The sequence below is a fragment of the Oryza glaberrima genome, chromosome 9, assembly GCF_000147395.1.
Source record: "Oryza glaberrima chromosome 9, OglaRS2, whole genome shotgun sequence".
Classification (NCBI taxonomy): Eukaryota; Viridiplantae; Streptophyta; class Magnoliopsida; order Poales; family Poaceae; genus Oryza; species Oryza glaberrima.
In genome coordinates, this window is record NC_068334.1 from 21,351,906 (window position 1) to 21,368,223 (window position 16,318).

General features: G+C 43.4%; 1 protein-coding gene across 1 annotated transcript in view; it reads right to left on the bottom strand.

Moving 5' to 3' along the window:
* Window positions 1-278: 278 nt before the first annotated feature.
* LOC127783851 (uncharacterized) overlaps window positions 279-16,318 on the bottom strand; it is a 22,716-nt gene continuing 6,676 nt past the window's right edge. The window contains exons 2-4 of the mRNA XM_052310998.1: window positions 1,360-1,605; window positions 786-1,106; window positions 279-359 (exon numbers count right to left, since the gene is read on the bottom strand). Of these exons, the coding sequence (XP_052166958.1) occupies window positions 279-359; window positions 786-1,106; window positions 1,360-1,605 (648 nt within the window). The remainder of the gene's footprint in view (window positions 360-785; window positions 1,107-1,359; window positions 1,606-16,318) is intronic.

The window sequence follows — 16,318 nt, forward strand, 5'->3', positions numbered from 1 at the left end:
CTTTGAGTGGCTAGCAAAGAAGGAGTGAACGAAATCCTTTGTTGCCAGTAATAAGAAATTTGTTATTCTTTGATAAGAAATCCATTTAATTTGTTCTGCGTGAATTGCAACACTAGTGAATAATGCCCCCATTCCATTTACATTTCGTATTCTGTCTCCTGATGAGCCATATTCAGGGAGCTAGAGATCGTAAGAAGCAATCAGTAATGATAGCCGGCGACAATTTATCAAAGTTGGTTTGCTAGATAATCTAGAGAGAATCCGAACTAAAAGCTCTCCTAAATAGGAGTAGGATCTAAGTAATCAAGCCGTGGTTGCCACCTTGCAAAGCTCACTTTCATAGGACGTCCATCCATAATCTGCATGATTTAACATGAAGGTGGATTACAATTAGAGAAATAATAATTATCTCTTCAAATGATATACTCCCTCCGGGCTGATAATACTTGTCGTTTTAGACAACAATGAAGTCAAACTTTAGAATATTTGATTATGAATCATTTTAAAAATATTTATCTTTCAAATATGCTGACTGCATGTATAGGTTAGTCTTAAAAAATACTTTAATAAAATCACATATTTGTTAACACTTGTAGGCATACTATAATAAAAAATAATAGTCAAAGTTGTTTTTTTTGGAGATCGTGTTCTTGTTTAAAACGATAAGTATTATCAACCGGAGCCCGGAGGGAGTAGTAATTAAGGGAAATATTTGTACAAAAGACCATAATAAATTGTAAATAAGCAGGGTAATAATATGCACTGATCTAGTTGTGGCACCTCACCTGTCCGTTGAGGGAAGCGATGACATCGTCTGGTTCCCTCAATGTGGCCATGCTCACGAAGCCGAATCCTCTGGAGCGCCCGGTTTGTCTGTCACACACGACTTGAGCTACCAAAACTCGGCCATGCTCTCCGAAATATTTTAGCAGACGAAGGCGATCAACATCCCATCGCAGATTTCTCACGTAGATACTGAAATCTTTCGGTGAAAAACTATGAACAGCCGTTGGAGCTTTAGCTAGAGCCGCCTCTGTCAGGATCCACTCTTGTCGCGGCCGCTGCTCTGCAAATTCCACTGCTAGCAGGGGATGCAAGTCCAGCAACTGCATGCATGCAGATGCAGGGGTTAATCCAACAAGGTGAAGATTAAAATTATAAGCAGGTGAAAATTCATATATAGCAAGCCAAGATTCTACTGAGTTACTACTGATAATGCAGAATTGATCCAACATGGTGAAACATATGTATGCAGGTATATAATCATGCAGATGATGAATACGAAAATGGTGCATTAGTCAGTCATTCAGGCTATATATTTATATCAAGGTAGCTGCTAAAAAGAACTCAAGGTCTGACCCCTCTTTTGTCGAGGGCAGCGACAATATCAGCCGGTTTCTGGACGGTGGTCATTGTTACCACCCCGAAGATTGCGCCGTTGCGGTAGTGAACGTTAGCATCGATCACGTAGCCATGATCGCGGAATTCCCCTCGCAACCAAGAATCTCCACTCGATCCTAGCCTAGCCCGTGGTGTCAGATTGTTCAACTTAATCTTGAAAGTTTTTGGTCGTTCTCCATGCCGAATCAGCCTCTCTCTGATTTCCTGCCAAACGACACAAATGTGTTATGGGTCTGTCTAGTTTTTCAAGCATATGAAAATGGGACTACCTGTTGAGCTTTCGACAAATTTGTAGTTTTGAATCTTGTAAAATTTCAACCAATGCATATAGCCCGTTTTAAATGAAATAACTAATAGACAAACATGTCAAAAACTGTAAATCTAGAGGAAAAAATTGTTATAAAATCAACTTTGGTGCACCGTAACTGAGTGTAAATGAGCGCTATGAAACTATAAGTTGAACATACAAGAACATGAATCTTGATGCAAGATCATATGGATGAAAAAAGTGAAATATAGGAGCCAAAAATCTATGCAAGTAAAATTGCAAAACCGTATGAAAACAGCATAAATTTGTGGTTAATTTTTTAGACAACTAGGATTGCGTCGAAATTCACATATGCCCACTCTGTCAGCGACATGATGAGAACTGCCACCACCTGTTCGTTGCGTGTGATTACACGGCGGCGGTGTGGCGTTCTATCAGGCGATGGTGCAATGCAAGCTTTGCAATACCGGCAGATAGGGACGCTGCCCTCGCTGATTGATGGCTGGCAACAAGGTGTCGTTTTCAGACGAACTACAGAACAGATTTTGACAGTGCTTTCATGCTAATATGTTGGCTGATTTGGAAGGAGCGTAATGCGCGAATATTTCAGCACGTGTCCAAGCTATCAGATCAGCTCGCGGAGGACATCAAGGATGAAATTGCCGTTTGGAGGGTGGCGGGGATTTTCTCCCAAGAGTAATCTCCATGGGTGTTTGCGGGGTTTAGCCTCGTCTTTGGTTTTCGTTCTTGGCTGGCTGGGGACCTTCCCTGGCCGCCACGACATTGTAATGTCATTGTAACCTTTTACATTGTATTTCTTCCTAATCTTAATGAAATTGGTCGGCCAACCTTTCCACCCCCAAGCCCCTTTCCACCCTGACCCCTACCCGAAAACTCCAAACTCTAACCTTCCTACCACCACATATATAGTTGCCTAGTTGCCAAAGAAGAGCTCGCCATCTAGTCACCACCACATGAAAGTTATTGTCACCGGTGAGTCACCCCCTCTTTCCCCCAAATCCAAAGCTAGGTTAAAGGTAACTAAAATTCAAAGCAATTTTAGTACCTAAACAAGTTAAGAACTTACACATTTTTTATTAGAAAGATGGGTACTCCCTCTGTTTAATATTGTAAATTATTTTAGCTTTCCTTCTACGCTCAGGATCTTGAGACAGGGAACCACATTCTCCTCGACTGTGTGTTTGCTCGGCAGGTCTGGCTCCGCGTGCGTTCGCCTCTTGGCTGGGCTGCCCTCTCTCCCCCACGGCAGCTAGTTCTAGGACTGGTGGCCGTCCTCTAGGGCCTGCTTACCTAAGCATCTCCGTACCGGCTTCGACTCCCTAGTGCTTCTGGTTTCTTGGCAGTTGTGGAAGGAGCGGAACACTAGGGTTTTTGACTCTGAGCTCTCTTCTGTCTCAGCGGTTCTGGAGTTCATCTACTCGGAGGGCCGTCTGTGGTCGTTAGCTGGCGTTGCCGCTTTTGGGGACTTGTTGGGAGTGTAGCGTGACTTAGCCCTTTCCCGTTGTTTGGAGTTTTGTTTTCACTGCATAGAGAAAATATTATGGAAGTATATATATATTGTTGGTTGCTTTTGTTTATGTCCCATTGGAAAAGTTGATCTTCTAAATTCATATGTTTAGCCTAAAGTACATAACTTGTGTTCCTCCCTAGTTCTTGCAATGCCACCTAATCAAGCCTCACCTCATTTGTAGTTATAACATGTTCAGCTGAAAGCAAACTAAAAAAAAAAGGTTTACTATTAGTAACACATATATTTTTTTACCTTAGCTCTTTCTTTATTGTTCAAAGAGCAATTCAAATGCTTTGATTGCTTATCAGATAAGAGGTAAAAATATTCTTCATTCGTTTATTTTTTTAATGCCAAATTTCATTCAAATCCATTCTTAAAAAGGCATAGTAGAGAAAGGCGGACCAGGCAATCTCTGAGTTGAAATCGACATCCCCTGTGCCCGGTACACCAGTAGAAGGAACTTCAAAAGCAATAAAAGTATGATCTCGTTGTCGCTTTCTCTTTGCTCTAAGTTTACTTACCCGAGGATGTTTGTTCATCTTCGCCAGAACGTGTTTCTATGGCCAGGTAATCTAAAGGTAGAGACCCAGAGATTGCTTCTGCGCCAACGTCGTCTTGGGATTCTGTCCCTAATGCATTAGATTCCACAGGTAAACCCGACTCAGGTGACCTACTTTCTCAGATGAGAGATTCGGCGGAGTAGTAGGAAGTCCCTGTGGAGAACTAGAAGACAAAACGAATATAGCGGACCAAGCAATGAATGACCTAGCCTAGGTAGTCCTATGTTTGACCAATGCTGCCTTGTATGTCTTGATCCAAGATTTCTCAGCTTAAAACTGAAGAATCTACTCACAATTTTAATGTAGAACTGAAGAAGCACAATTTCCTTTAATGACGAGGACCGAAGAGAAGCGAGCATCATAATAGCTTGATAAAAAGCTATTTAGTCTAAGAGGACCTTAGCAGCCGCTTCGCCCCTATATCCTTCCCTAAAACGCTCGCTGTTCCTTGAAAGGAAAGAGGAATCTGTGTACTCAGCAGCATTCTAGTAGCAAAAAAACTTTTTTTTTTCAAATCAAATCAAAGTAAAGTTTCGTGAGCTCTGAGCGATGTTTGAAAAGATAATCCAAGTAAAATCAAAGTAGAAAAATCATAAAAAAATAAGATGAAATATTGCCACCCATTGTAGGTGTAGTAGGTGCTGGTCCCCGCACATCAGAGTGCACAAGATAAAAAGGAACCTTTTTAGTCTAAAAACATTTTTGGAAAGGAAGAGCATGTTGTTTTCCAAGCAAGTTGACAAGGCATAGAAAAAAAAAATGGGTAGTTCTATTCATTTAAGGTCTAAATTGATTAGAAAGAAGGGTACAGAAGCCAAGGGCTGATGGCTAGTCTGAAGACATTGACCATCTGGAGCGAAGGACAATTGGCGAAGTTAGTGAGAGAAAGCTTGAAAGATAGGATTTTCTCGTGTGGATTAGTTGAAAAACGTAGAATAGAGATTTCAGAAGTCAAGTCCTTTGAGAGCAACTCATGTTCAGCCTTGTCGGAATAAGCGCAGCTAGCCCTTCTGTTCAAATTACTCTTCCTAAACCTGAACACCTGTTCATACCGATACATACAAGGCTATCCGTTCGTGTCTATCTCTTCCAACCATAAACCTATCCGGATACCTGCCTACAAAACCTGGACTTGATGAGGTTTGACTGATCTATTCGCAACTATTCCATTGGTTCTTTCTTTTCTTAACCTTGGATTGGTTGAGAGCTTAGTGGGAGGGCGCGTCGCTGGGAAAAGAAGATATAGTCAGTTGTAACTTATTCTGGTAACATTTCTGGGAAATCTAGAGAGAGCTATTCTAGATAGAGGGCTCCGGGGCACGAGTTGTAAAGAACTAGTTCTGGTAGTTCAGCTCACCCGAGGCAACTAAACTAAATAGGTCTAGCTGGGGTCTCTATCTTCGGGTTCAGGACGCATAGACGGAGCGAGTCTGCTTCGGTAGCGTGTGCTTCGCTTTACCTCTACCCATTTCCGCACCAATAGGAATCTTGCGATTCGAACCCTCCACTCAATCTCTCTCGCCTCTATCCATCTCTTTTGTTCTATCATCCATCAGCTCTTGTCCTACAATTCTCTTTCACTTGCATTTTCTTTCGTTCTGAGGTGGAATCGAACCACTGAAGGATTTCAAGGGCAATGCCCCTTGCTCTTCCCACTGAAACAAGCAAAAAAGGATTTGCAGTCCTTTGCTCTAACCAGCTGAGCTACCAGAACCACTTGCCTAAAGTCTCTTTTCTTCATCTATGAGCATCCCAGTGGAGGAGTTTGCTCAAGAACCGAGAGCCGGCCAGGGACTGGACGGCCCTCGTTCGGGAAGGTCTTCTTTGCTATAGACGCCACCAAGAACAAGAAAGGGGCACTCCGCTCCTAGTCACTAAGTAGTGCTATTCTGTCCGACGGCGGACTCCATCAATCTGAGGTTCTTTCTCTCACGTAATTTCGCCCGCCCGTTCTACTTCCGTGCCGGAGGAAATGGGATTCGAACCCATGATACAATCTTCTTGTATGTCGATTTAGCAAACCAATGCCTTAAGCCACTCAGCCATACCTCCAAGTTGTTGATCGGAATTGGATGTGCCGGGTTGGTTGCCCGAAGATCCACTGCGTAAGCCGTAGCGCGCGTACTCTTCTTTACTGAGCGAGAAAGACTCTATCCAGATCTATGGATCTCCCCTGCGTCCAAGCGAGACCCCATCCACATAACCCCTTATTTTCTCTCCAATGGTAGATTCGAACCCCAAATCATAGAAACTACACTATATATGAGTTTCTGTCCCGCGTTTCAATGGGACTCCCTGGCAGTACGGTGCTGAATTCTCTGGCTTTTCTAGCACGCACGGCCTTTTTCATATAGCACCAGGATGATTAAGACTTTTCATAATAGCGGGTGAAGCTAATACTTTTCATAAGTAAGAACGAGTGAAGCTAATACTTTCTTTGCTGTGCTATCTCAAGAGTTTAGCTTTGAGAGTTGGAAAGGAAATAGGGCGGTGGGTAAGGCCTATTTCAGAATTTTGTTGGTGGGTGGTACTATACGGGTGACTGAGGTCCATCAAAACTGTAGGTGCATTCGTCTAAAGGGCAGACCCTTGAATTCACTCTGCCTGCTTTCGGCAACTGCATTCAACTTTACCTGTCTGTGGGGCTTTGACTATGGTGGCTCCTCCTTTGACTCTAACCTCTGCCTACCTATAGTTTCACTCCAGTCGCTTCTTCCTTTTTACTTATTTGAAAGTGGGCGGCGAAAGGAGTAAGTATCCTATTTTTGGAATGGAATTTCAGTAAAGTCTTTTTTTCTGCTTTATCCTTCTCTCAATCAAAGAAAGGGAATGCAGATGTTCTGTCGCCCTCTCTTCGTATGCCACCAGCCTTCCTATCAAAAAAAGATTCATTCCTTGAACATAGGCCTCTCTCTTGCGGCTAGCGAGATTGGCTCACGCGAAAAAGGCTACTAATCCTACAACGGTAACACTAATTACGGACGAAAAAATATTTCTTTGATCTAACATATATATAGCGGGGATTTCCACTCTTATGCGTATGGTTTTGAGAGGAAGGACCTATTGATTGAAGCACTTCTTTCAACACGTAGGAGAACATACCTACCTTTACGTGCGCTTTGATAAGTAGGTCGACAAAGTATTTAAATAAGACATCCACTGGTAAGGACAAACGAAAGGAGAGTGAAGTTGAGGCAAAAGCTCTTTATCTCAGCTTGAGAATGCTACTCTATTCCTGGAATTAGCCATCCCCTTCTTTGACTATTCGACCTGCTCCTCGAAGTAAGGAAGGGAATGAAGATGGCATTGAATGCCCTTTCCGCAAGAAGGATAGGAGTTGGCTTACCGCATCTACCTTCTCATCGCGGGATAAGGGCTGGGGCTAACTTAAGTACTAAAGCTGCGGGAGCGGCTGCCTTCGTTGATTCCCCACGAAGGAATCGGAATATCGCTACTTCCCCTTACTGTCCGTTTTTCCAATTACCTTCTCTCGAAAACCATAGATCCTCTGGTTACCATTGACTATCCGGCACTTTCGTCTGTAGAGCGAAGCAAGAAATTGCATGGAAGGGCTTGCCCTGCTAATATCAGCCTTGTTTGGAACAATAGATGCAATCCATTTCAGTGTATGTCACTGAGTTATCAACTACTATTCTAGCACCCAGCTGTGCCATGTGTTTATTCTATTCTTCAGGTATTCCTTTGAATAACTCATCTTTTCAGGTAAGACAATTTTAAGATCTTCTTAGTCAGCCTATCTGTATTCTTATCCTCTAGTGCGGATCCAATCAGATTTTATGAAGCCAAGGCCTGACATCCATTGTGGGGATCATCTTTTATCGGGAGACATGGCCTGGTGGTTTCTGATCGAGATTCCTAATCAATAGGGTGAAGAGTTCTTCGCATGATCTGGTCCTACCTTTTGTCTACGCTATTTTTTTTCCCTTCTCAGCTGCTGTCCTTACTCCGGATAAATTGGAACACATTGATTCCGTTCGTTCCTGCCCTTCGCTTCAGGCCATAGTGCTTCTGAATTATTTCTATACCCCTTTGATGATGCAGCCTCTGACTTTCGTGGGTAAACTCCTACTTGATTAGTCAAAACTTCTCTGTCTCAACTCGTGGACCTATCTATCTTCTTCTTTATAAGAGATAGGGGTTTGCTATTCTCACGGATTGCTCATATTTATTTACCCCATTTTAAAGTTTTTGCCTTGTTTCAGCCCTTCCTTCATCTGAACCTTCCAGTACAATCTATCTTTATGGGGAGGACCCTTCATCTGACCTCCGAGCTACCCTGTCAATTGTAAAAAGTAGTTGAGTCGTGTCTCGCAGGAGCAAAAAGAGTGAAATGAGGACGTAAGCCCCCTAGGTCTTCCTCTTCCTTCTAAACTAATTGCTTTCGCTTGACTCTTCCAGTAAAAAAGTATACTGAGTGGTTGAAGGAAAGCGAAAAGGAATGGCTTTTTCATGTACCAGATCCGGTGAGCCAGACATCAAGCAAAAATGGACATACAGTCAAAGAGTAAGGAGCAGTTATTTGCAATGACGGGTGGATTGGTCAGAGCTGCAAGGAGAGACTCGGTTATGGTGCGATAAAGAGCTTGCTTCAATGCTCGGATTCAGGTAGAAAGTAAGAGCAGTAGCATATTCATAGGAGAGCTTTGTACTTGAAATTAGTAGTCCCGGTAGTTGGAAAAAAGCTCTGAATACAGATTCAAAGCATCAAGATAGGTAGTCCGATCATTAGTTGGCCAGTCATAGCAATTTAAGTATAAAGCTAGCTTCGGGATCAGATCATTCAACTAAAGCTGTCAGGCCGGGTAGGCTTATCGGAACATTGGGGGTTCCTTATGTTGTGACTGAGCAGATATGTCTATTGTGCCCGGCAAAAACGGATTTGCAAGGCCAAAGGCTTTCTCATTCGGAAAAAAACAATTTCAAGTATATTTCCCTTCTCCATTCTCTGCTCGGATGATTGCCGCTTGTGTGAATTTCATTGCTGTGGGTTCGAATAAGATTGTTTTAGGATTCTATTTAGTTTAATTTATTGACTCCACGGTGCTGGTTATCGAGTTTATGGCGCCGCCGACCAGCCAAAAAGTAAAAGATGGCGTCGGCATTTACTTATTATGCTCTCTTCTAATAGTGGTCCCTTGGTATTCAGGTTGTAAAATCCTGATAGGAAAGTCGACTGTTATACCTTGTTTTTGTAATGGCCTATCTTCTTTAAAAAGCCGAAAGATAAGGATTTCTAAAAACTTTTGCGTTCCTTTTTATTTTTTAGGATGCTGGTCTCATGTTTGATCTGGTAGTGAGAATGAATCTTGCTCTGGCGATCATGGTGGGATTGGTACACCTCTATATGCTGTAAAATGAAGGTACTCTTTTTTTCATGCTACGACCGCCGATTGTTCCTGTGACCACACGCCGTACCAACAGAAAACTATCAACCTATCGGTATGGTTTGTTGTTCACGTGTTATGATCTCGCTCATCAGATTGTTCCCCCCTCCCCTGGTCAATGGCGGTGAGTTGATTGACCAAGGCCTTCCCTTACGACGATGGAATTTCTTCCATCGGCAAGAGTACCTTTGTTTGTCTCCTTCAACTTTAATGAAAAGCCTAGTCTCTCGATACTAACTAATTAGTTAGGAGAGGTGCTTACTTTTTTAGTTAAGGATTCATACCCCATCCCATTCCTTTTTCTTTGAAAAGAAAACCTTACCATTTTTGGGCCGCTGTTACCATTTCCATTTCCGGAACCTAAACCTAACTAATACTTAGTTGTTTCCATTTCCTCATCTGGTGATAGATCCTCATCTTCTTATGGCTCAAATCCCTTTTTCATATCCAGGGCAGGCTTTAGGTACGCTTTAGTTTTAAATCATTAAAGATATGCTCGACCTCGTTTATGTCCATGGTACCATCGTACGTACCTTCTACTATCAACCAGATGAGATAGGGCTTTGAAAGGTCAGAGTCAGTCTCCTTTTTCTTTTAGGTCATTCGTATCAAACCAATAGCGATTCATACAAGTTAAATCTTCTAATCAATGGTGGGCCAATAATGAATTTTTTTGCATATGTATTAAGACGCTTGGCCTGATTTCGAAATTGTCCAGAGTTTTTTATGTAGTTTTCATTGCAAAATGATGGATCTCCTTCCGTAACTTTCCAATTACGAGTACGAGAATTGAAAGACATGAAAATTCTCAATTCTCTACGGCGTCTAGGAGATAGATAGAATATTTTCAGGAACAAGAAAACCAGAAGAATCTTTCTCTCTATTCACTACCATTCCGCGTCTTCGACTTCTATTAGTTTCTTTTCTTCTTTAATGCAATAGCTATAGTTTGATATAGAATCCATTTCTCAAAGTAATGGAAACCTTTCTCTTATAGGAAATGGTTCGAAAATCGCTATTCCACCTTTTAGGTATCGTGAAAAGTGATACCTGTGAAGATCGTGCATTTCAGTCACATTCAGATCCGTTTTTTGAGTCCATGATATAACCAAATTGGATGGATCTTCCACCCGTTTAGCTAAGAAAGAATAGATGCAGAGGTGGATAATAGATCGATATGAAGATCATGAGCTGCCCCATAATGAAACCACCAGGAGTCGCGAATATCTCCTTCTTCCCTAATCCAAGATTGGAGAAAGAAGATCTAAGAGGGACCCATGGAGAATGTGGTCAGAAACCCATAATAGAGTCCGACCGCAACGACCGAATTAATTATCCTCATCGAGAAACTTAGACTACTAAGTAGAAAAGATTTGAAAATCATGGCATGGGTCTCCTTTTTTTCTTTCTTTAGAGTTTTCTATATGCACAATTTCTCGATGTTTCGATGAGAATTTCTTGACTTTCCATATATAGAAAGAGATAGCGGGACTATTACTTACTATTTCATCTAAGCTATTTCATCTAAGTGGAAGAATCCTGGATTTATTTTTACTAGGAATTCCGCTAACTCGAAAAGTTTTAGTTTGGTTTTTCTCCCTCGAGAAAAAGAATGGAAGAATTCTTCTTATTCCATAATAACCCTAGAATTCATCAAGGTTGTGGCTTGATGAGGATAACTAAGCTGACACGCCGGAGTTGGCTGCTGGCACAACAGGGTGGTGCCTTACCGCACCGCAGGCGCACGCGCGGTAGCGTTCGTGGTGGTGCTTCAGGATTCCAATGTACTGCGTCCAAGATCAGAACGAGCTTGCCGGCGGACCACTGCCGTCCCATTCTTTAGTGAGCTGGAGCGCTGCCATCTTATCCACGGAAAACGCGTCAAGCTATCGCTTCGGGTCGAAGCACTAAAAGAAAAGGACCGGGAAACGCGGCGGCATAGGAACCACGGGAACCCAGGAGGGAGAAAGACGATGTACGGGATACGGGATCCTCGTAGTAGGCTGGACCAAAATCCAGCCGAGAGAGGGCAGCCTTTAGAAGCAACAGGTGGGGAAACCAAGAGAAGGCTTCGCCTTTTCTTATCTTCTTCCCGGCACAAAAAGAGGGATTAGTATTATTGACCCCATGAGAAAGCACTAACACCGAAAAACCCTACTATTTGGTAGGTTGGCCCAATTATTAATAGGAAAATCCTTTGTTTACAACGGCTTATGATAGATTCTATGCAACTGGGAATAGCGGTCAGTGCTGCTTGATTGAGTCTTTATCTTGCAGTTGCAGGAGTGATGTCAAACCTCTTGCTTGAGTTGTCTGTATTGGAAGTCGTGTAAGCGGCTTCTTCCGCCTTCCGGGTCTAGTACGTATGAAAAGATGTCAGCGTCGTGGCGATTGCCTTTCCTGGTGGTGAAGGATTCTATTCCCGAGCGGCTAAGGCAAATCCTTCGTTCGGTACAATCAACATATTGAATCTACGCTCGCTCGGCTCGGTGCTGAATGAACTCCTTCATTGATTCCGGGAAGTCCAGGGTTGGTACCGCTTCTTAGTGAAAGGTAGGTTGTTAATGATACCATACCGCTTAGTCAATATAGGTTAAATGCAACGACCAATTGACATATAGTACTGTGCTTAATTAAGTTAAGTTCGCTATTCTAGTGCGATGTTCAGTTCACTGTCTCCACTCCACTATTCTTATCTTACATAATAACCTGCCTCTTCTTTAATTGACCTCATATTTCGTATAATTAAATAGATGTCTGGGTTTATGAAAGTGGTAGCTCGGTCTTCAGACGGGGATTTCTATTCCCCATGGATTAGCTTTCCTGAGTGACTTGATTCTTAGCTCTGCGACAGCATGCACTGGTACGAACTTCATCTGTGCTAGAAAAGCAATCAGTCTTAGTGGCGCACTTCCTCTTTCAAGTAATGCTTGCGGAATCTCGTAATAATATACAGAACCTCAAACAAAGTCATCAACACACTTCAAGCTAAGTGCTAACAGGTCAGGTGTGCATCAATCAAGATAACATGAAGATGCTCGACCCTAGTCAGATAGGACCCCCAATTTCTTGAGTCACCCTTATCTAAAAAAAAAAAGGACGGAGTCTATCTAGATCATAGGATCACTGTATTCAGAGGTCAATTCTCTTTCTTTGACCTCCCACCGTTCACGACATCCCTTGCTTCTCGCAAGAACGGCTCCTCGGTGGAGGAGTAGAAGCGCTGGTCCCCTTCGGTCAAGTGCTTGTGCGTGCTCTTACCTACCGTAGGACCTCCGTCCCCGAAGCGAAGAAGGAGGAGCAGGAACAACAGGTTGTCCTCTCTTGGCCCAGTAGTTCCGCAACTACTACCGTGGTTGTTGCCAACGGGGATCCCCCATTCCGAAAGGTAACGGGGCCGGCCCTTAGGTCCAAAGTTGTATGCCACTGCTGTGGTGCCGATAGATTCACTACTAAAGCCCCGTTATCGGACATTGCAGGCTTAGCATCTATTTTTCGTATATCGCTCCACCACACCGAGAAGAGGTATGTGTACCTCCAGCAATAACAAGAATGGAACCATAGGCTCCTATGCTGGGAGCATTTCGGGGTATAGGTCTAACCACCTCAACTCTCCGTTTCTGGCATGCTATAGTTCTTTTAGTCTCTCGACGACGGGAATGGGAGATGACCGGTAAGCCAGATGCTTCGCGAACCACCGGTACATTTCGTTGCACTTAAATCACCCTCGTTAAGAGGCGCACTCCGATACCATTGATGTCCAATAGCTTTGATAGTAATGGCTGGATCTACTAATACCCCGTCCATTGAGTATAACAGAGCAAACGATGGTATAGCAATGAACAAAAGAATGACACTAGGAAATATGGTCCGAATAATTTCGATAGTAGTTCCATGAACAATCCTTTGCGGGATTGGATTAGTTTGCTCGTTGAAATGCCATAAAGCGCGAACCAACATCCGTGATACGAAAACCAAAATCAGAATGAGGAAGAAAAAGATATCGTGATGTAAGTCAATGATTCCTTGCATCATAGGTGTTGCAGCGTCTTGAGATCCTAATTGCCATGGTTCCGCAGCATCACAAAGAGCGATTGTGAGGAATCGACATTCTAATGAACGAAGAATCATTGGAATTTCCCATCTTTTTTAGCTCTGCTCCTAGAAAGGAGACTGATCTTGACGTCGGCGTTGGTTTTTCCAACGAAAAACGAGAACATACTTTCACGAACTTCTAATCCAAAATGCTAGTTGCCTTGTAACGCATACACTGGAGCGTTTGTCCCATCGACGAAGGCCAATGAGACTACTATACGCGTTTTCCGAGGAGCAACATGATACTTTCTTTGCCGTTGGTTCCCAACTCTCCTTCCTTTTAATTTCCTTCCTCCCTTAAAGCTGAATCTCACCATTCGAGAAGCTATGGAATCGTCGACCCCCTTACCAAGTAGACTATGAAGTCACTTTCGTTTTTTTGGTTGTGTATGCTATGTGTTTGTGCCCCGTCATCTACGAAGTAAATTCAACAAGAAAGCTATCCGATGTATATTCGTTGGATATGATAATGAGCGAAAAGGGTGGAAGTGTTGTGACCCGAATACGAACCCTTGCTATACATCCCGAGTGTGGTCTTCGATGAAGCATCATCTTGGTCCCAAGCTGTAGTATTGCCAGATTCTGGAAACTTAGAAACTAGCTTGCAAGAAAAGCTAGAAAAGGAATTGCGGCCGCAGACATCAGCTAACCTACTTTAGTCGACTTTCCCCTTCCCGTAAAGTGGATCTGCCTTCTCCCGCTCAATAACACAGCTATTATCGTATCGCAAGCAGCAAGCGCTTTCGTCGTAAACCTAATTGGTTACTTCCAATTACGTAAATCAATAGTTCAAACCGCACTCAAAGGTAGGGCATTTCCCATTGATATAGGAACTTTTGTACCAGAAACAATAGTATCTCCAATTATAGCCCCTCTGGGATGTAAAATATATCCCTTCTCACCATCCCGACAAAAACGGGTTAGTTTTGCGGGGCATGAGTTCAAAGGAGAAAGGCTAGAATTGGTTCACACATATGTGTGGGGGCCGGTCCAATCACTCGGCAGATCACGCTATTATGTCACCTTCATTGATGATGCCCGACGAGTCAACTCTTTAAAAAGCTAAAATAGATGCCAACCGCACATGAATTGCAAGAATGCGGTTAGTGATTGATTGTGAAAGCAACAATTGAATAGAAAAATAAGTCGAAGGAGCTGTCAGCGAGAAAATGTTGGAATAAAGGGTCTTGGCATGTAGTCTGGTCCAACCACAACGATAGGGATTGGAATGAAAAGTGTTTGCGCCCACCTCACCAACCATCTTGTATCCTTTCACTTTCATGACAACTGACTTTAAACCCATCTTTCTGGCGGATCGCCCGACATGTTCCGCAGTTGCTTCAGCAGCATATCGAGAAAGACGAGACCGCCCTTTTATTTACCCCAAACAACCTGCGGAGGCCCCAGTCTTTTTATTCCCCCTAGCATCTGTCACGGTCACAAAGGTCTTATTTTTCATCAGTAAGACATGGATAAAATCTCTCTTCTTTTTCCGTTCACATTGTTTATATTCCTCCGAGATGCTCTGTACGAAGTTCTTGAATTTGAAACTGCCTGCACCTGCAAGCCCAGGCCTATCAGTCTCGGCCGTTGTTTTTTCCTGGGGCATCCTATGTGAATAGTGTTGACGAATCAATTGATTTTTGTAGGCATCATCCCTCTTTCCTATGTCCTTCCCCCCTTTACCTTCTCTTTCTATTCTATAAAAAGGCGAACATCTAATCTAGGCCCGGTCGCCTTTCTATGAAGGCGAGCAGCCCAGCCCCCTTGTTGAAATTTTGATATTAAGGAAGCCGTATTTCGCAATAGCAGCTCCGAGAAGCTGGGCTTAGGGTGCGCCTCCTGCGGTCGTTTCAGTGACTCAATTGGCTGGCTTCCCCCAGCTCAGACTGATGCCGCCACCTCTCCCAGGACCGGAATGATTATCCCTGCCCGATGGGTCTACATTCATCCCTGAATGTCGTCGGGTACTCTTCACTTCCCCGCCATTCTTGTAACCGTCACCTGTAATCCGCGCAGGTGTGTCCGCACCCCCTGGAGTGGACGAGAAAGAAAGGATTTTATCCCGCCCCCTGGTTCCAGACCCAGGAGTTCACTTTCCCGTATGAGCATTCGGTACATATATAAGTCAGTGGAAGAGTCAAAGGGTCACCACTACTGAGGATCCCCCCCTTATCTTAGAAGGGTCGTCTGAGGGTTCGCCGCGGTTCATTGCTGTGCTTACACACTAGGCTACCCTTCCCCGAAAGCTCCGCGGGACCACCTATCACTAGTCTTCGGCCGGAGGGGTTTATTGCACAAAAAGGCCGGGACGCAGGCTCCCGCAGAGGAAAGCCCAACGAATGTCAGATGCAAAGCCCCGCACCTCATTAAGATCATATTGGCATACTCTCCCAAAAAAAAAAGAGCAGACCCCATTGAAGACGGGAGTGAGGTACAACAAGGCCATTTCCGTCCACCTTCTCACGGAGCTGTACGTGGACGTTACCGCTCATACAGCTTCCAGCCAGCAAGCAGTTAGCTTTCCTCTAAAAGTCATGGAAGTGTGGATAAATCGACATCAAACTCTAGTCGACAGAAGGTTTTTTTTTGGTCTGCCAAACCAAATTCTTTTCTTATTAAAGCCTTCTCGAAAGAAAAGGCCCCTATGAATACTAGTCCACTTGTAATACGTAATTCTTGGCTTGGGTCCCTACTTCTCAAGAAAAGAAAAGTCAACTATCGCTTTCCCTGCTTTCAGGAACTTCCAACTAGTCACTTCTCGCTTTTGATCTCTTCCGTTTCCCAAGTCCGCTAACCCGCTTTGCTTTCCTGTTTCCTTTTACGAAACCTTCATCACTACTTCTCCTTCACTGAAACATGCTTAAAATGAGTTTAAACTCACGTTTAAACAATCAAATGTACAATCTATCTTCTTATCCCGGCATCTTACTTACTATTTTGAAAACGACTACTCTTTCCTTGCTGGTTCTGAATCACAAGCAAGCCTAATAAGAGTTCTTTCTGCTCCTCTTTCTACTAAAGACTTTGCATTGCTTTGTAGTCAAAAGCCGTACCT